At 42.2% G+C, this 21,425-nt stretch overlaps 2 protein-coding genes across 6 annotated transcripts in view; one reads left to right on the forward strand and one right to left on the reverse strand.

Moving 5' to 3' along the window:
* fbxl3a (F-box and leucine-rich repeat protein 3a) overlaps positions 1-7,292 on the forward strand; it is a 34,583-nt gene extending 27,291 nt beyond the window's left edge. For all 5 annotated transcript variants that reach the window (XM_014163765.3, XM_045704974.2, XM_082966915.1 and 2 more), the window contains one exon: positions 1,823-7,292. In XM_014163765.3, the coding sequence (XP_014019240.1) occupies positions 1,823-2,463 (641 nt within the window). In that variant the 3' untranslated portion in view covers positions 2,464-7,292. The remainder of the gene's footprint in view (positions 1-1,822) is intronic.
* On the reverse strand, positions 6,208-18,875 carry cln5 (CLN5 lysosomal BMP synthase). Its single transcript, XM_014163764.3, has 4 exons — positions 18,697-18,875; positions 18,260-18,434; positions 15,798-16,023; positions 6,208-15,255 (listed from the first exon to the last, which is right to left on the reverse strand). The coding sequence occupies exons 1-4, from the start codon at positions 18,798-18,800 to the stop codon at positions 14,768-14,770; spliced, it is 993 nt and encodes a 330-aa protein (XP_014019239.1). The 5' UTR covers positions 18,801-18,875; the 3' UTR covers positions 6,208-14,767.
* Between the last annotated feature and the right edge of the window lie 2,550 nt (positions 18,876-21,425).

A 21,425-nucleotide genomic window follows, 5' to 3' on the forward strand; every position in this document is an offset into this window, starting at 1 on the left:
CAGGAATCCCAGGTCCACAATAAATGTTGTTTTGTTAGATAAAGTCCATAATTTATGCGCATTCAGTAAGCTACTCTAAATGTTGGAAGCGCGCCGAAAATTTCATGACAAAAAGTTATATTTACGTTCGTTGAAAGATGTCAAACGTTGTAAAACATCAATCTTTAGGGCCTTTTTAACGTAAAACTTCAGTAATATTCCAACCGGACGATTCCAATGTCTTGAAAAACGCTATGGAACACAGCTACCTCATGTGAATGCGCTTAATTGTGGCCTGTCATTCTCTCGGTCATCAGACTCCAGGAGGTCTTGTTCTCTCTCTGTTGACTGCAAAAGCCTGAAACACGTTCTAAAGACTGTTGACATCTAGTGGAAGCCGTAGGAAGTGCAAATTGAACCCTAAGTCACTGTATACTGAATAGGCCCAGTCTTGAAAAACTAAAATCCACTTCCTGGTTGGATTTTTTCTCAGGTTTTTGCCTGCCATATGAGTTCTGTTATACTCACAGACACCATTCAAACAGTTTTAGAAACTTCAGAGTGTTTTCTATCCAAATCTACTAATAATCTGCATATTCTAGTTTGAGCCAGAGTAGTAACCTGTTTAAATTGGGTACGTTTTTTTATCCGGCCGTGAAAAATACTGCCCCCTAGCCCAGACAGGTTAAGTTAACTATGTGGGCGGTAGGTAGCCTAGTGATTAAGAGCTTTGAGCCATTAACCAAAAGGTTGCTGGTTCGAATCCCCGAGCCGACTAGGTGAAAAATCTGTCTGTCCTTGAGCAAGGCATTTAACCCTAATTGCTCCTCTAAGTCGCTCTGGATAAGAGCGTTTTAGTCAATCTAAGATGTGCCAAATAAATTCTCTCCAACTGAATTTAGCTAAGTGGCTAACATTAGCTTGCGAGATCAAACTTAATGGTAACAGCAGCAAAGAGAACCCTTCCTGGATTAAGATCCCAGCTGCCTAATATTTGTTTTGTGTATGCTGCAAACTGCTTTTGAGATACTTGCATAACTTTATGAGCTGGGTTGTCTGTCCTAGTAGTAAATGTTTGCATGCCCTCGTCAGCATTTACCTAGCATCCGCTATGTGAATTCCTTAGTACTTGTTAGCATTCTGATAAGTGAAGTTTTTGTGGGGTTTTTTGCATTTGAAAAATAAAAAATAGCACCCCTTGTGTGCGCTACGGTAATACCGTATATCCCGGGATGGCACAGGCATGGTGTGAAAGTATGGAAATCTGTACACCGCCCAACCCTGATTTCAACAGTCTGATAAATAAATAATTTCATTGTGTTTCTTAAGGTCTTGGCTAAAATTAGAATACCGTTTTTTTTGTTCAATGAACACGATCGTATTTTCATTTGTTTATTACTGTAGGCGATCTGTGTGCTCACGTTTTGGAGCGCAAAGGAACAGCGGTTATTCTTGGGTCTTGGATTAAGTGATGTTTTGAAATACAGCTCATCTCTTAAATTTTTTGTTATTTGGCTTAGTGTTTTGGAAACCTCAATCTGCTCTTTCTGATACTATATAGCTATCAAAACTGCTTATAACATTTTCTGTTTGTGATATCAAAATTCTCACTTATATGTGTGTTAAATAGACTTATTTAGGAAAAGTCAAGGACTGAGGGGGGCATGATGTAAAAATTGCAGAGATTTCAATTTCTTTCATATGCAGTCAAAATGACTGTCTCGGCTCTTCTAGTGTTACACCATTTAAAACTGAACTAATTAGAATTAATATGGACATATAATGTTATAATTGGAGTAATAACAGGACTATATTTCTAAACCAAACTTTGCTGTGTGTGCAGGTATCCTGTGTGTGGCGGACCAGTGCCATGGCCTGAGGGAGCTGGCGCTGAACTACCACCTGCTGAGTGACGAGCTCTTATTAGCCCTCTCCTCTGAGAAACATGTGCACCTGGAGCATCTCCGCATTGATGTGGTCAGCGAGAACCCCGGGCAGCACTTCCACACCATCAAGAAGTCCAGCTGGGACGCTATGGTGTGCCACTCGCCGAAGTTCAACCTGGTTATGTACTTCTTCCTCTACGAGGACGAGTTCGGCCCCTTCTTCAGGGAGGAAGTCCCCATCACCCACCTCTACTTTGGTCGCTCAGTCAGTAAGGATGTGCTGGGCCGCGTGGGGCTCCACTGTCCCCGGTTGGTGGAGTTGGTGGTGTGCGCCAACGGGCTGCGGCCGCTGGACGAGGAGCTAATCCGCATCGCCAACCGCTGCACCCAGCTGTCGGCCATTGGACTTGGGGAGTGTGAGGTGTCGTGCAGCGCGTTCGTGGAATTTGTGAAGATGTGCGGTCGGAGGTTGTCCCAGCTGTCCATCATGGAGGAGGTGCTGATTCCCGACCACAAGTACAACCTGGACGAAATCCACTGGGAGGTGTCAAAGCACCTCGGCCGTGTCTGGTTCCCCGACATGATGCCCACCTGGTAGAGCCGTTGAAGGGGGCTGTGGATTTACTGTACACAGTTTGACATACTTTTCTCTTTTTTTCCCACCTTGAAACTCTGTTCGAAGCATCCGTGGTGTCCATGTTGGCAGCGAAGGAACAACCGAAGATAATCGTGTTCTATTTAAAATGGGAATTTTTCAGGGATGTTATTTTTCCTGATTAATCAGGAATTCCTACCTTTCTCACTGTATACTCCATTCATATACACTGAACAACAATATGAACGCAACATGTAAAGTGTTACAATGTATCATGAGCCGAAATAAAAGATCCCAGAAATGTTCCAAATGCACAAAAAGCTTATTTCTCGAAAATGTTGTCCACAAATTTGTGTAGATCCCTGTTAGTGAGCATTTCTCCTTTGCCAAGATAATCCATCCTCCTGATAGGTGTGGCATATCAAGAAGCTGATTAAACAGCATGGTAATTACACAGGTGCACCTTGTGCTGGGGGCAAAAGGCCACTCTCTAAAATGTGCAGTCTTGTCACAGTACACAATGCCACAGATGTCAAGTTTTGAGTAAACGTGCAATTAGCATGCTGACTGCAAGAATGTTAACCAGACCTGTTGCCAGAGAATTTTGTTTAATTCTCTACCGTAAACTGCCTCCAATGTGGTTTTAGAGAATTTGGCGGTATGCCCAACCGACCTCGCAACCGCAGACCACATGTATGGTGTCGTTTGGGCGAGCGGTTTAGAGATTTCAACGTTGTGAAAACGGAGTGCCCCATGGTAGCTGTGGGGTAATGGTATGGGCAGGCATACGCTACGGACAACGAACACAATTGCATTTTATCAAAAATACCGTCACGGGATCCTGAGGCATGATAATGCACGACCCCATGTCGCAAGGATCAGTACACAATTCCTGGAAGCTGAAAATGTCCCAGTTCTTCCATGGCTTTTATTTTTGTATTTTTTATTTTTTTACACACGTAATATGTATCTGTTGTGACCAACAGATATATTATATCTGTATTCCCAGTCATGTGAAATGAATTGATTTAAATTGACTTATTTCCTTATATGACCTGTAACTCAGTATAATCTTTGAAATTGTTGCAGTTATGTTTGTTCAGTATATTTAAAACTGACCTGTCTCCTAGAGCTCGGACAAAACTGATTTTCCAGATTTTCTATTGATCACATCCATGAAATGTATTAAGTTCTTGTTATGGGATATTTTGCATCAACACAGTCTAGTTTTCCAAACTCTGTACTGTATGGCTTTGTGGTAGAGGAGCACACCCCTCCCCCAGGCGTAAGAGGCTACACTGGTCAGGGACACAGGGTGGAGTTTTTTTGTTAACTCATGGTACAAACAGTTATGCTATGGCTGATTTTATTGATATAGCGCATCTGTTAGAAAACACCAACCCTATTTTGACCGGGGTTGTAGCCCCTGCTGCCCACACAAGACAGCCACCACTACACAGCACTGCAGCACACCTTCTTAAGAAGAGGTAGCCCCAATTATCCTGAGTGGTGTACTATGAGGCCAGCTATACTGAACAAAAATATAAACAACATGCAACAATTTAAACGATTTGACTAAGTTACCAGTCATATAATCATTAAAATAAATAACTGAAGCCCTAATCTATGGATTTCACATGACTGGGCAGGGGTGCAGCCATGGGTAGGCCCACCCAATCAGAATGAGCAGGCAGCACAGTTGCAGGATTGAGGCTTGCAAACACGCTCCCTCAACTTGAGACATTTGTGGTGTTGTGTGACAAAACGTGGCCTTTTATTGTCCCCAGCACACGGTGCACCTGTGTAATGATCATGCTGTTTAATCAGATACTTGATATGCCACACCTGTCAGGTGGATGGATTATTTTGACAAAGGAGAAATGCTCACTAATGGGGATCTAAATACATTTGGGCACAAAACTTGAGGGAATTAAGCTTGTGCATATGGAACATTTCTGGGATCTTTTATTTCAGCTCATGAAACATAAGACCAATACTTTACATGTTGCGTTTATATTTCTGTTCAGTATAGATCTACTCAGGCTTTTATAAAGCTAACCAGCTTCAGTTAGCTTCACATTCCAGGTCAGGCTTCATCCATACTACGATGGTGGATATTGCTTGTCCACCTGCCGCTAACTCTAGCAGGCTTGTAACTGCCCATGGTTAGTCAAACTCTTCACTGAGACAATGCTGAAACGTCCATCCATGGGTGAGTCAGTGGCACATTTTAATTTGTGCCGAAATCAAAATGAAATCTGGGAAATTCAGCAGGCTATGGTATGAAATAGGCTTTTAGAAGTGCCGTCTTTGGTGTGCTTATCACTGTACGAGCATCTTTTTCCTCGCTCCTATCTGTGGAACAGCTTGTTGCATTGTGGCCATAGACATATAATCCATAGAATAGTTTTTTTTAACCTATAACCCTGGCAATTTGACTGTTCATTTGACTGATTAACTCATGGGTACACTAGCAATGGTTTCCAGTCTTGACTTGAATGGGAACAGCCATCTATGGATTTATGTCTATGGTTGGTTGCGGCTGTCAGTTTGCCTTTCACAAATTTCTAAATACAATCTCGTGAAAAACGTACATTTTGGAAATGCTGTCATTACTAAATGTGTACGGTATTTTACCATTTACACATTTGTATTTTTATCAGTCTTCCTCAAATGAAGGGGGTGATGACACAAACTTTGTGAGAGGGAGGGTATCTGATTTCATTGGTCCTCAACTCGTGGCTCAGACACTCCTTATACGTCCATTGGACAATCAATTCAAAGACCATTAAAAGGTGGAGAGAGGACTGGAAGCCAGTGTGTTTTAAAAGTGTAAATTGGGTCACTGGCTTTTAGGCTGGTTGTGATTTTGTTTTGTTTGTCGGTTTTCAATCCCTTTGAACTGTTTGTGGAGATGGGTAGGTGGGAAGGGAAAGGGGGATTCCTAGTCAGTTGTACAACTGAAATGTCTTCCACATTTAGAAGCTGCATGTTGTGAGGTATGCTACCCGACACTACAACAGAATAAGCTAAAAGATGCCAGGCTAAGAATTGGACAGGAACTCTGCAATTTTTGCAACACATAGTTGGTGTTTGAGTAATTTCAGTTGCCACAATTGTTTGTATTTAACAGATGAAAGAGTGATTCAAAGTAATCTGAATCTAAAATGATATCAGACATTTCACACTAAGGGCAATCGGGGATGTGAAGCTACTTGTACTCATTCATGATGCACCTATATGGACTGGTAACTTTAGATATATTCTCAGTTGTCGATCCTGACCGGTTCCCCAGAATGGAATTTCCTTGGGAGAATTCTAATCTAGAACATCAAGGGTGAAATCAGGTTCTTGAATGCAGCAAATTAGCTTATCACTAGCTAGTGCCAGACTAGGCATGTCTTCTGGTCCAGTGAACTTAGTTACTGGCTGTTTCCTGGGTAGCCAAAGTGTAGGTGAGGATGAGTACAAGAGAAAGCAAAACCCGTATGCTATTTGAAGTGTTCGGTGAAGGTGTACAGTTGTTTATTATAGATGGATATATCTATCTATATCCCTGTCAGATTCACAAATCCTTAATTTCAGTTTAGAAATGGTTTCTGGGGGTTAGTTATGGTTGTAAGCACCTTAAATGTATACCAAAATTAGAAAGAGTAGGCCTACTAGTTGGGAGAAAGTAACTGGTTGGAAGAATGAAGCCTGTTGATTTAGTGGGTTGTAACATTTCCTAGATATCAGTGGTTAGACTGTTTTTGGGGTTTTGTCCCCATAAGTAATTTATTTTCATACAGAAAACAAAACGTGTTGCCATTACACAAGTTCATCATGGAATGTCTCCTTTTGCTAATATTTTGTCATTTGGACTGTACCGATCGCAAAGCATTTTTTTTCCACCCCAAATTTGAGATTTAGGGTTCTGATGTGATATGTACCTACCATTACAATTTTATCAAGCAATACATGGGAAATAAATCAATATAGTTTAAAAAGATAACATTGCATATATATAAATGACATGTAAATATGAATATTCATATATTGTACAAATAAAATAACTTTGTTAGAAGAGTTTGGAGTGAGATAAGAGGGTGAATATTGGGCAGATTGAGAGCATCATGGTCTGGTGATCCATCTGTTTTGATGTAGCTAGCACGAGTTAGTCTACCTAAGTGATTCAGGTGCACATTTCGTTTTTGAATGTAATTATTTGTCCTAGATTTTAATCCTTGGCTTTCTGTTATGGATGTTTGTCCCTCCAGTCAAGTAACTTGCTATGTCTAGCGTGAGTGGTTGCATCATGGGGAGAGAAGTTATGACATTACCTTAAACAGTACAGTATACGCCATACAGTACCATTGACTGTTTACTATTCAGTATGTGATAAGGAAGTCCCAATGTGTCTGTATATAAAATGCTGTGTGTTTGATATGAATATATTACTTATTTCTCTTGCACCCTCTGTCAGGGTTTTATAGTTTCTTTAATAACCAATGGATCATGTATTGTACAGTTGAAGTCGGGTACATACACTCAGGTTGGAGTCATTAAAACTCATTTTTCAACAACTCCACAAATTATATATTTATAGACAAGGAATTTTAACTAGAATTAAATCTAAGAAATTGTGAAAAAAGGATTTTAAATGTATTTGGCTAAGGTGTATGTAAACTTCCGACTTCAACTGTATCTAATAATACTCAAAGGGTTTCCTTTAATGGAAGCTTCTATAATGTAAAACATGTTAAGTGTGGTGTACCGCAGGGCAGCTTTCTAGGCCTCTACTCTTTTTACCAATGACCTGTCACTGGCATTAAACAAAGCATGTGTGTTCATGTTTGCTGATGAGTCAACCATATACGCATCAACAACCACAGCTAATGAAGTCACTGAAACCCTTAGTGTTGCAGTCTGTTTTGGAATGGGTGGCCAGTAAAACTGGTCCTGAACATTTCTAAAACTAAGAGCATTGTATTTGGTACAAATCATTCCTTAAGTTCTAGACCTCAGCTGAGTCTAATGAATGGTGTGGCTGTTGAACAAGTTGAGACAAAATTACTTGCCGTTACTTAAGATTGTAAACGGTCATGGTCAAAACATATAGTTGTAAAGATGGGGAGAGGTCTGTCCGTAATAAAGAGATGCTCTGCTTTTTTGACACCACACTCCAAAAAGCAAGTTGTCGAATCTTGATTATTGTCCAATGCTGCAAGGGAAGACCTAGTTAAGCTGGCCCAGAACAGCAGCACATTTTTATCTTAATTGTAATCAGAGGGCTGATACAAATACCATGCATGCCAGTCTCTTGGCTAAGACTTGAGGAGAGACTGACTGCATGACTTCTTTTTATAAGAAACATTGTGTTGGAAATCCCAAATTGTTTGCAGAGTCAGCTGACACCACACACACCACCAGGGGTCTTTTCAAATTCAAGAAAGAGTACAGTATTATATAGAGCCCTTATTGCTCAAATAAACCGCCAACCTAGATAGTTTGTATTAATAGGCTACGTGTGCCTTTAAAAAAAATGTAGTTCTGTCCTTGAGTTGAGGTCTTGATGTTCTGTATTGTCATTCTGGTTCATGTTTTGTGTGGACCCCAGGAAGAGTAGCTGCTGCTTTTGCAACATCTAATGGGGATCTTAATAAAATACCAATAACGAGAATACTGGGATTAATTCGTGAAGTGCACACTTCAGCATGCCAGTGGCCATCTAAGGTGAGCATTTGCCGGCTGAAGTCGGTTACGACGCCCAACTGCATGTCAAGACCCTGGTGAGGACAGATGTGGAGGTCCCGTGGTTACGAGGCCTGCGGTTGTGGGTCCTGTTGGACATAACTGCCAAGTTCTCTAAAACAACAATGGCAGGAAAACTAACATTGAATTTTCTGGCAACAGCTCTGGTGGACATTCCTGCAGTCAACATGGCAATTGCGTTGTGTGACCAAACCACACATTTTGTCCCAGGCACCTGTGTAATGATCATGCAGTTTAATCAGCTTCTTGATATGGCTTGGTTGGATGAATTATCTTGGGAAAGGAATAACACTCACTAACAAGGATGCAAACAAATGTGCACAGAATAAGATTTAAAAAATATATATAAAAAAAAAAATCAGCTCATTAAACATTTATATTTTGTGTGTCTCTCTCTCTCTCACACACACACACACACACACACACACACACACACTTACTTTAACTAGGCAAGTCAGTTAAGAACAAATTCTTATTTACAACGACAGCCTACCAAAAGGCCTCCTGCAGGCATGGGGGCTGGGATTAAAAATATAGGACAAAACACATCATGGCAGCAGCACATGACAACACAAAACAGGGCACAGACAATACATCATGCAAAGCAGCCACAACTGTCAAGAAGAGTATCCATGATTGAGTCTGAAGAGATTGAGATAAAACTGTCCAGTTTGAGCGTTTGTTGCCACTCATTCCAGTCGCTAGCTGCAGCGAACTGAAAAGACGCGCGACCCTGGGATGTGTCCAAGTAGCCTAGTGGTTAGAGCGTTGGGACAGTAACCGAAAGGTTGCGGGATCAAATCCCCAAGCTGACAAGGGGGGGGGGGAAAAATCTGCCGTTCTGCCTCTGAGCAAGGCAGAACCCACCGTTCCCCATGCGCTGAAGCCGTGGATGTCAATTACGGTAGCTCCCCAGACCTCTGAGGGGTTGGGTTAAATGTGGAAGACACACTTCAGTTGAACAACTAGGTATCTGCTCTTTGGGGACCTTTAACAGAATGTGTGGAGGATGAGGGCTGCAGTAGATATCTCAGATAGGGGGGAGTGAGGCCTAAGAGGGTTTTATAAATAAGCATCAACCAGTGGGTCATGCGACAGGTATACAGAGATTACCAGTTTACAGAGGAGTAGAGTGCAGTGATGTGTCCTGTAAGGAGCATAGGTGGCAAATCTGATGGCCGAATGGTAAACAACATCTAGTCGCTCGAGAGCACCCTTAACAGCCGATCTATAAATTACATCTGCGCAATCTAGCGTGGACAGGATGGTCATCTGAATCAGGGTTTGTTTGGAAGCTGGGGTGAAAGAGGAGCGATTACAATAGAGGAAACCAAGTCTAGATTTAACTTTAGCCTGCAGCTTTGATATGTGCTGAGAGAAGGACCGTGTACCGTCTAGCCATACTCCCAAGTATTTGTTTGAGGTGACTACCTCAAGCTCTCAGAGGTAGTAATAACACCTGTGGGAAGAGGGGCATTCTTCTTACCAAACCACATGACCTTTGTTTTGAGGTGTTCAGAACAAGGGCAGAGAAAGCTTGTTGGATACTAAGAAAGCTTTACGTTTAACTCAAAATCCAGGGAGGGGCCAGTTGAGTGCAAGACTATCATCTGCATATAAAGGGATGAGAGAGCTTCTTACTGCCTGAGCTATGTTGTTGATGTAAATTGAGAAGAGCGTGGGGGCCTAGGATTGAGCCTAGGCGAGCGAAAGCTCACTAGAGAGAGAGGGGGGTGGGGGGTACCTATACCAGACAGGGGGAGACAAGCTAGGGAAGATGGTGAACAGGTGCCTTTGATACAGTTGAAGTCGGAAGTTTATGTAAACTGAGTTTAAATGTATTTGGCTGTGTTTCACAATTCCTGACATTTAATTCTAGTAAAAATTTCCTGTCTTAAGTCAGGATCACCATTTTATTTTAAGAATGTGAAATGTCAGAATAATAGGAGAGATAATTATTTATTTCAGCTTTTATTTCTTTCATCACATTCCCAGTGGGTCAAACGTTTACATACGCTCAATTAGTATTTGGTAGCATTGCCTTTAAATAGTTTAACTTGGGTCAAAGATTTCAGGTAGGCTTCCCACAATAAGTTGGGTGAATTTTGGCCCAATCCTCCTGACAGAGCTGGTGTAACTGAGTCAGGTTTGTAGGTCTCCATGCTCGCACACACTTTTTCAGTTCTGCCCACACATTTTCTATAGGATTGAGGTTAGGCTTTGTGATGTCCACTCCAATGCCTTGACTTTGTTGTCCTTAAGCCATTTTGCCACAACTTTGGAAGTGTGCTTGGGGCCATTGTCTATTTGGAAGATCCATTTACGACCAAGCTTTAACTTCCAGACTAAATCTCTTGAGCATGTTGCTTCAATATATCCACATAATTTTCCTGCCTCATGATGCCATCTATTTTGTGAAGCGCACCAGTCCCTCCTGCAGCAAAGCACCCCCCACAACATGCTGCCACTCCCATGCTTCACTGTTGGGATGGTGTTCTTCAGCTTGCAAGCCTCCCCCTTTTCCCTCCAAACATAATGGTCATTATGGCCAAACAGTTCTATTTTTCTTTCATCAGACCAAAAGATATTTCTCCAAAAAGTATGATCTTTGTCCCCATGTGCAGTTGGAAACCGTAGTCTGGCTTTTTTATGGCGTTTTTTTCCATGCTCAGCGGCCTTTCAGTTTATGTCGATATAGGACTCGTTTTACTGTGGATATAGATACTTTTGTACCCGTTTCCTCCAGCATGTTCACAAGGTCCTTTGCTGTTGTTCTGGGATTGATTTGCACTTTTCGCACCAAAGTACGTTCATCTCTAGGAGACAGAACGCGTCTCCTTCCTGAGCGGTATGACGGCTGCATGGTGTTTGTACAGATGAACGTGGTACCTTCAGGCGTTTGGAAATTGCTCCCAAGGATGAACCACACTTGTGGAGGTCTACAATTTTTTTTTCTTCTGAGGTCTTGGCTGATTTCTTTTGATTTTCCCATAATGTCAAGCAGAGAGGCACTGAGTTTGAAGGTAGGCCTTAAAATACATCCACAGGAACACCTCCAATTCACTCAAATGATGTCAATTCGCCTATCAGAAGCTTCTAAAGCCATGACATCATTTCTGGAGTTTTCCAAGCCGTTTAAAGGCACAGTCAATTTAGTGTATGTAAACTTCTGACCCACTGGAATTGTGATACAGTGAATTATAAGTGAAATAATTTGTCTGTAAACAATTGTTGGAAAAATGACTTGTGTCATGCACAAAGTAGATGTCCTAACCAACTTGACAAAACTATTGTTTGTTAACAAGAAATTTGTGGAGTGGTTGAAAAACACATTTTAATAACTCCAACCTAAGTGTATGTAAACTTTGACTTCAACTAAGTATTCAGACCCCTTGACTTTGACATTTTGTTACGTTACAGCCTTATTCTAAAATTGCTTAAATAAATGTCTTTCCCTCAATCTAAAACACAATACCCCATAATGACAAAGCGAAAACAGGTTTTTTAGAAATGTATTATAAATAAAAACATAAAACAAATACCTTATTTACCTAAGTATTCAGACCCTTTGCTAGGAGACTCGAAATTGAGCTCCGGTGCATCCTGTTTCCATTGATCATCCTTGAGATGTTTCTACAACTTGATTGGAGCCCACCTGTGGTAAATTCAATTGCTTGGAAATGTTTTGTAAGGGAACACACCTGTCTATCTAAAAAAAAGGTCCCACAGTTGACAATGCATGTCACAGCAAAAACCAAGCCATGAGGTCAAAGGAATTGTCCGTAGAGCTCCGAGAAAGGATTGTGTCGAGGCACAGATCTGGGGAAGGGTTCAAAACATTTCTGCAGCATTGAAATTCCCCAAGAACACTGTGGCCTCCATCTTTCTTAAATGGAAGTAGTTTGGAACCACCAAGACTTTTCGTAGAGCTGGCCACCCGGCCAAACTGAGCAAATTGGGGGCAAAGGGCCTTGGTCAGGGAGGTGACCAAGAACACGATGGTCACTCTGACATAGCTCCAGAGTTCCTCCGTAGAGATGGGAGAAACTTTCAGAAGGACAACCATCTCCGCAGCACTCCACCAAGCAGGCCTTTATGGTAGAGTGGCCTGATGGAAGCCAGTCCTCAGTAAAAGGCATGACAGCACGCTTGGAGTTTACAAAAAGGCACCTAAAGGACTGACCATGAGAAGCAAGATTCTCTGGTCTGATGAAACCAAGATTGAACTCTTTGGCCTGAATGCCGAGCATCACGTCTACAGTGAAGCATGGTGGTGGCAGCATCATGCTTTGGGGATGTTTTTCAGCTGCAGGAATTGGGAGACTAGTCAGGATCGAGGGAAAGACTAACAGAGCAAAGTACAGTCAGATCCTTGATGTAAACCTTCTCCAGAGTGCTCAGGACCTCAGACTGGGGCGACGGTTCACCTTTCAACAGGACAACGACCCTAAGCACACAGCCAAGACAACACAGGAGTGGCTTCGGGACAAGTCTCTGAATGTCCTTGAGTGGCCCAGCCAGAGCACAGACTTGAACCCAATCGAAAATCGCTGGAAAGACGTGAAAATAGCTGTGCAGCGACACTCCCCATCCAACCTGACAGAGCTTGAGAGGATCTTCAGAGAAGGAATGGGAGAAACTCCCCAAATACAGTTGTGCCAAGCTTGTACTGTGATACCCAAGAATTACGAGGCTGCAAAAGGTGCTTCAACTAAGTGCTGAGTAAAGGGTCTGAATACTTATGTGAATGTGATTTTTTAAATTGTATTTCAAATGCATCTTAAAGACAAAAGTTTTTTTGCTTTGTCATTATGCAGTATTGCGTGTAGATTTACCTTGTTACAAGTTCTAACACTGGAATGTGTGTTTTTATTCTACACCTCGATTAGGCTGATGTCAATCCTTTTTGTTAAATGATTTTCAATTTGAGCGTCTTTATTTCTGTCGCCTACACTTTCTCATTCTGATTTTTAACGCAGGTGGGATTTAAGGACGAGTGTGGATTTGTGACAATGACGAGAAGAGCAGCCACTCAGGGGTTTGACAGCTCCAACGCAGTTATACAAACGTTGCCTAAACAAAAACTGCTGATGAGAATCTCAGGACTGTGCATAGCAACACTATTATCCTGTCAAGTACACAAAACCCTTCTTGCAATGGCCTTTCTCAGCGCATTTTCAATCCCAGCATTCATAAACTATGCGTACATTTTTTAAACAAACACTCCCATACTGATAAAAAAAAAAAAATTAATTGCACTACATTCCAGTCAAATGGAAAGTTAAGAGGCTCAGCAATATGACATTGCCACGAGCAGCAGGATGAATTGCAGATGAGCGCAACGCAAGAAAATGCACTCAAAAAATATTTGCGCATGTGCACTTTACACTGCTCCAATGTGATAAATTGCAGGACCAAAACATTTACATTCTTACTTGTGGAAGTCTGCCAGATATTGCTGTGTACTTCGTGCATTGCTGTCTCTACCTAAAAAGTTGCAATATGGAATAGTTCCTTACAAGCAAAAACTGAAGCAGGACGTACCAGTGACTCGCTCAATATGGAAGTGGTCAGATGACACGGATGCTACAGGACTGTTTTGCTAGCACAAACTGGAATATGTTCTGGGATTCATCCAATGGCATTGAGGAGTATACCACCTCAGTCACCGGCTTCATCAATAAGTGCATCGACGACGTCGTCGCCACAGTGACCGTACGTACATATCCCAACCAGAAGCCATGGATTACAGGCAACATTCGCATCGAGCTAAAGAGCGTCCTGACCGATTGCCATATCAGGCGGTGATGCAACTGCTCGGCATCTGACCATAAGGCGCTACAGAGGGTAGTGCATACAGCCGTACATCAGTGGGTCCAAGCTTCCTGCCATCCAGGACCTATATACTAGGCGGTGTCAGAGGAAAGCACCACAAATTGTCAGACTCCAGTCACTCAAGTCATAGACTGTTTTCTCTGCTACCGCACGGCAAGCGGTACCGGAGCGCCAAGTCTGGGACCAAAAGGCTCTTTAACAGCTTCTACCCCCAAGCCATAAGACTACTGAACAATTAAACATTTGGCTACCAGACTATTTACATTGACCCCCCCCTCCATTTGTTTTGTACACTGCTGCTACTCGCTGATTAATATCTATGCATAGTCACTTCACCCATACCTCAATGTACAAATTACCTCGACTAACCTGTACCCCCGCACATCGACTCAGTACCCCCTGTAGATAGCCTCGTTGTTATTTTGTGTTACTTTAGTTTATTTGGGGAATATTTTCTTAACTCTTTCTTGAACTGCACTGTTGGTTAAGGGCTTGTAAGTACGCATTTCACAGTAAGGTCTACAGTTGTATTCGGCACATGTGACAAAGTTCAATATTGCGGTTCAATGAATGGCAAGTTCAATTAACGATAGTCCTTCGATCCATAGCTCCATCTGACTTTGAGTGGTAAAAAAATGTCCAGCCCCATCCCTCAGCTTTATTGCAAAGAAGTGGCTCGGCTGAAGTTTGGCTGAAAAACCAATTACAAATTGTGGCCTTACGGCAAAGGCACTTCCTCATACGTGATCTGCACATATGGAGATTTCATGGGTAAGTGCCAATATTCAAAGTTATAGTACAAGTAGAAGCTCTTCTCCTCTACCACCTTCTGATAAGCCTCCGCGAGACTGAGGACAAAGTCCATGTACGACTGGTGTGGTCGGAAAGGGTGATAGAACTTGCGGATGTCTTCGGCCAGGGTCTTCGCAGAAGGCTCCCTGAAGATAGAATCATCGTCCCCCAAGTAGGTCGGCTCCCCACTGTACAGGTAGATCTTAGTGTAGTTGGTCTGGAATCGGCTGGACAGCTTGGCTCGCTGTTGAGCAAGATACCTGTAGGTGCGATGGACGAACTGGGAGCAGTCGTAGGAGTCAAACCACACAGTGGCGTTGGGGCCGGGGTCTGAGCGGACCGTCCACGTCTCATAATAAATCCCAGTCTGGTTGTCGTCCTGGACCCACAAGGCCATCTCGTTGAACTGGCCACCTAGAAGGAGAGACAGTAATCGTTATTTATCATACCAGAGGGGAGTTTGGGTTTGCAAAACTCTAACATGCACAATAAGTAATTAATGCTGCATTCACACCCTATGCCTTCAGTGATTGCAGATCTAAAGGAATCAATATGGTGATGGTTACACCTAACATTCCAACCCCATTGATTAGTTATTTGTTGACTTTATTGTCAAAGTCTGGTCTTCAGCAGAGCATAGTAGTGATGATAGGCCTAGTTATTAAACAAAGTTAAGTGCATCACCCTCCACGTCCTCATTTTTACATTTAGCAGACACTCACATAGCAATTAGGGTTAATCTCAGGGCACATCGATAGATTTTTCACCTAGTTAGAACCTGATTAGAACCAGCGACCTTTCGGTTACAAGTCCAACGCTCTTAACCGTTAGGCTACTAGCCGCTCTTTAATCACTAGGCTACCTGCCGATCCTAATGGATCAACCAGGCTGCCAAAAGATCTAAAAGACAATACTACCAGAGTTCACATTGCCCTTGGCCTACTCAGTCTTGTTACCTGAGATCTCTCCCACTTTCTCCAAGGTGCCATTCTCAGACCAGTGGATGTCATCAATCCCCTCAAAGAAGCATGCAGCTCCCTGGTTGCACCAGAAGGGGTTGTTAGTCTCACGTCTCAGGTGAGGGAAGGTGCAGTTGCCCAGCTGGAAGAGTTCATACCACTCCATGGTGTAGTTTCTCCCCGTTTCAGCACTGCTGAACCCAATGGCATCATGCATGATATGCTAGGAGTGAGAGAATCAAATCAGTTACAGAGATTTGTAATGCACCAGGAATCGTGTGTGTGTGTGTGTGTGTGTGTGTGTGTGTGTGTGTGTGTGTGTGTGTGTGTGTGTGTGTGTGTGTGTGTGTGTGTGTGTGTGCATTTGGGTTTCTGTTATACAAAATGTAGTGGCAGACATTTAAATTTACCAGACATGAGAAATTTACTGGACCCACATGCATTGGGTGTGTAACCTGATTAGGGCGTCCACCCAACGGTGCCCAGAATGACAGAAATCACATTTAGATGATGGTAATTGGGGCGGCAGGTAGCCTAGTGGTTAGGGCATTGGACTAGTAACCGAAAGGTTGCAAGATCAAATCCCCGAGCTGACAAGGTAAAAAAAATCTGTCTTTCTGCCCTGAACAAGGCAGTTAACCCACTGTTCCCCGGTAGGCTGTCATTGAAAATAGGAATTTGTTCCTAACTGACTTGCCTAGTTAAATAAAGGTCAAATAATCTTAACAGAACATCAAGTCAGCCAACAAGATGAGTAATGAAAAGCAAAATCACTAGCCTATGCATAGTTGGTGTGTGAGTTTCAAGTTTGTGGAAGCAAATTTTCAACAAACATGCACATTTATAATAAAGCATTCCATGCATCTGCAGAGTTATGCAAGATAGCCTACTATTCGTAATGTGATGAGTAGATTGGATAGTCACAATTTAGACAATAACTCACTGTTTGCAAAAAAGAGGCCTGGGTGGCTGAGCACAGGAAAAACCCATTATATATACACACAATTCTACTACACTTTATATGACATTTGCAGAATATTTTGTTAATACGACAAATTACAGGGTAGCCTACTCTGACAAAAAGACCTTAAAAAAACGACATTGTCCATATAATAGGCCTACACAAATAGAATGACATCCAACTAAACTGAAGAAGAAAATGATTGTCCAAAAACTAACTTAAAATGGCACTGACACAACAATGATGAAGTGTATATACGCAGTCACCGGGGTTATGGCCAATGCTCTCCGCTGGTGCCAATAAGATGCGCTATAGGCCTACTGTTGTTCGCTCAATTAAGTTGAATTTTTATAACAACATGACATGAGTATTTTCATTGTCTTCTCGTTACAGTAATAGCCATTTGCTTTCCAAACTACTGTATGTTTTCCTGCGATAGAAATGAGATATTGCAATATGCCTGGCTGGGCCTCTACTTTTCACTGACAGTTGCAACTCGACAACTTGTATTTGCAGCCCATGCGCAATTAATGCCTTCCCTTCCAACTGTAGGCAATGCGATTTAAAAAAAATCCACCATTATAAAAAATTAAGGCTAGGGAAAGCTAATGATCAATCTTCAAAATAGTAGCCTATTTTGAATGGTTTCATTTATTTCTATATAGACAGGAGTAGGCTATAATTTTCGCAATTTACTTAGGGAAAGCTTAAGCCTTATGGACACGCCGCCTATGTCAATCTACTATCCCTCATAGTAGAAAAGTTTACTTATTCTATTGGTCAGGTGAAGAAGTCGGACGTGGAGGTCCTGAGCTGGCATGGTTACACGTTGTCTGCGGTTGTGAGGCCGGTTGGACTGCCAAATTCTCTAAAATGACGGAGACGGCTTATGGTAGAGAAATTAACATTAAATTCTCTGGCAACAGCGCTGGTGGACATTCCTGAAGTCAACATGCCAAATGAATGCTCCCTCAAACTTTATACATCTGTGGCATTGTGTTGTGTGACAAGACTGGACATTTTAGAGTGGCCTTTTGTCCCCAGCACAAGGTGCACCTGTGTAATGATCATGCTGTTTAATCAGTTTATTGATATGCCACACCTGTCAGGTGGGTGGATTATCTTGGCTAAGGAGAAATGCTCACTAACAGGGATGTAAATACATTTGTGCACAAAATGAGAGAAATAAGCTTGTTGTGCACATGGAACACTTCTGTGATCTTTTATTTCAACTCATGGGACCAGCACTTTACATGTTGAGTTTATATTTTTGTTAAGTGTATTGCCATCAACTGGTATGTATCATTGAATAGGCTAAAAAGCATTATTTCGCGTTCTTTTATTGTCCCGAACAAAATCGGACAATGCCAATTTTATTTATTATTCCAAAAAAAACAGCTATTACCAGCTAACAGAAACCCTGGTGTGTCTCTGGTGTGAGTCACACACAGTATGACAGCTGTGCAACTTCCCCCAAAAAACGAAACATACTACTTACCATTTTCCCCAGCAATGATCCATATTTAAACTCCCACACTGGAGTTTGCATCCGAAATACCGAGATGACATCCCAGTTATTCATGTAGGGGATCCGGCCATCCCTGTCGCCGGTGGGGCAGAAGGGGAACATGGCTTCACAGTACGAGTCCGCAGCGGGACGACAATCAAATCGCCTGTCAATGTCAATTACAGTTTGTTAGAGGGTTGGATTGGTAGCTAGTTAGTGGTTAGAAAATATAGGTCTACACCAAAGATTATTATAACTAACCATTTTCATCTGCCTACACTGACAGGGCTTGAAAAAAAAAACATCTTCGCTAGACAGGTATCACATGACATGTTGTCGAAGACAGCTCAACTTTGGCTAAACATGGATGGCAGCAGCTGTCTTACTTTTAATTTAACCTCTTAGAATTGAACATTTGCCATAACTACCTGTAAGGAATCGGCCATTCTTGCTTTCCATGGACATCTCGGGAATGTACAATCTCCAGATAGTAAAATAGGACTGAACACGTTAAAACCACCGTTGGTCTCATCTCGACACTTCTTTTAACCACAGAAGACAAGCAGACGTTTCCCACGTACTTCCGTGTTGCTGTCTCCTTTGTCTCTTCGATGAGGTTTATCGGCGTTTGGCATTCAATAAATGTTGCATTACCGCCACCTACTAGACTGGAGTATACTTTGCTTGAAATAAATATAATGAAACATTTATTAATTAACAAATACCCTACCATCTAACCCTACACTCACTAAAAACCCACAACCCTACTCCACTATTTAAATCTATTTAGTCCGGCCTCAGGCAGACAGCCTGAAAGGATGGGACAGCACTACTTAACACACCCTATAACTCTTCTGAAGTCAGGTCTCGAACACCCAAATACATCTCTGTAGGTGCCACCAAAACCTCCATTTTCTGTGACTTACGTTCCATCCCTGCAGAACAGTTGACAACCATTGCTATAAATGTACTGGTACAACTCTACTATACACACCACTACTCTCAGGATCCCTCCCCTTGACCCATCTTCCTCTACTTTCTTCACTGCCTCAGAATATGACAACTTCTGCATTACTCTAACCCTGGAAACCTCAACCTGCCTCTCTCGCACCAGACATTTCTGATCCCCAGCCCCATGGTCATCCCTACAATTAACACATGACACCCCTATGCTACACATTACCTTTTCTCAGGCCCTTCTACACACTTCTCACACCTAGTAACCTCTATCCTACACACTGCTGCCACATGCCCATGAGCTTAACACCTGTAACAACATAATGTATTCGGCACAAAAGCTTGTACGGGATAACTTACAGAATATACTCTAACATCCACTTTGTCGGGCAAAGACTCAAAAGAACAGACAACGACTCACCAAATGAAGAGCATCACAAACACTGGGAATCTTCCCCCTCAGTTCGTCAACCCACATTTACCTCTACCCCAATAATGACTCCTTTTAATTGTGCCCTTTTCTTGACAGCAAAACAATTCACATGTCTTGTCCCCATTCGTTTAACACAGAGCACCTGCTCCCTCTGACCAGCAGAAACACAAACAATTATCACAAGACCACTTCTGGATACCTTCACCGATTCCACAGCACCCAACTCCTTTTTCACACACTCTGAAACCACAAATGGATCAGCCAAAAGGCAAGGGTCCACTTTTGACAAAAATGTCACTCCTACCATCACATCTCATCTTTATTCTGACCCTTGGGCTCCGAGAACTTCACCACACATACGATCCCCGATACTTTGCTCTCACTCACTTCCATTTCTCCTCCTGTCTTCAATACAGCTCACTCTGCTTACACTTTCTATCCTTCTTTAACAAACCATATACATTTTTTCTGACATTTTTTACGGATTCAAGCTCACCCTCTTCCTCCCTCTCTCTCTTCGACCTCCTCTGCCTCCTTTTCCCTCCATTCCTCCTCCGTACTCCTAGTACACTTCTCCTTATAATAATATTGCACTTCTCCTGACATACATCTTGTTCTTGCCCTCTCAAGGGACGCCATTTTCCCCTGGCTACGACTCCTTTCTTAGAAGAGTTAGTTAATATGACTGCTCAGTAATTACTACTGTCTCTTGCTTCTTCTGCCAGGAAAGACAGTCGTCGCAATGGCAGTCGTCGCAATGGCCATTAATGAGGTCAGGTGGTAACCTGTGTTACTTTGCGATTGGCTGGAAGTGAGTTAGTTATCATTGTTCTTCTACTTTTCATGACTGGCAAAGTACCAGGATGTTGTTTAGAGCAGTTTTGAGTCTGAATTTAGAAACAGAATTTCGAATCTGAATTTAGAAACTGAATTTAGAACCTGAATTTAGAAACTGAATTTAGAACCTGAATTTAGAACCTGAATTTGAAAACTGAATCTGAATGCATCTGAGAAATTGAATATATGAAACTTTGGTAAACTTGATACACAGAAAATGAATGCAATATCTACCATATTGAAACTAAATATATAATTATTGAATTTGAATATTGAATTAAATTTAAATGTAATTTGAAAACTGAATGCAATATTCATTCAATTCAGTTTCAAATCATAATGATGATTCAATTTGTGCATTACAAATGAAAAAATATTGAATTCAAATTCAATGTCCTAACACGTATTCAAAATTATAAAATTAAAATACAATTTCTACCAGGCTCTGTCGCAGCCGGCCGCAACCGGGCGGCCCATGGGGCGGCGCACAATTGGCCCAGCGTCGTCCGGGTTAGGGAGGGTTTGGCCGGCAGGGATATCCTTGTCTCATCGCGCACTAGCGACTCCTGTGGCGGGCCAGGCACAGTGCACGCTGACCAGGTCACCAGGTGTACAGCGTTTCCTCCGACACATTGGTGCGGCTGGCTTCCGGGTTGGATGGGCATTGTGTCAAGAAGCAGTGTGGCTTGGTTGGGTCGTGTTTCAGAGGACGCATGGCTCTCGACCTTCGCCTCTTCCAAGTCCGTGTGGGAGTTGCAGCGATGAGACAAGACTGTAACTACTACCAATTGGATACCACGAAATTGGGGAGAAAAAAGGGGTAAATAAATAAATAAATACAATATCTGTTGGCACTGAAATCACTCCATAGACCCATGTGGACAAGAAGAATAAACTTGTCACCACCTGCACCTTCATGTGCAAGGCCCT

This window comes from Salmo salar, chromosome 21 (assembly GCF_965601325.2).
Source record: "Salmo salar chromosome 21, fSalSal1, whole genome shotgun sequence".
Taxonomy (NCBI): Eukaryota; Metazoa; Chordata; class Actinopteri; order Salmoniformes; family Salmonidae; genus Salmo; species Salmo salar.

What these genes read in the sequence shown, in the direction of transcription:
- cln5 (XM_014163764.3), bottom strand. Translation starts at nt 18,800, where the DNA reads ATGAGACCAACGGTGGTTTTAACGTGTTCAGTCCTATTTTACTATCTG. An exon ending in GAATGGCCGATTCCTTACAG is followed by an intron (nt 18,435 to 18,696) that starts GTAGTTATGGCA and finishes TGACATTGACAG; the next exon opens with GCGATTTGATTGTCGTCCCG. An exon ending in GATCATTGCTGGGGAAAATG is followed by an intron (nt 16,024 to 18,259) that starts GTAAGTAGTATG and finishes TCTCACTCCTAG; the next exon opens with CATATCATGCATGATGCCAT.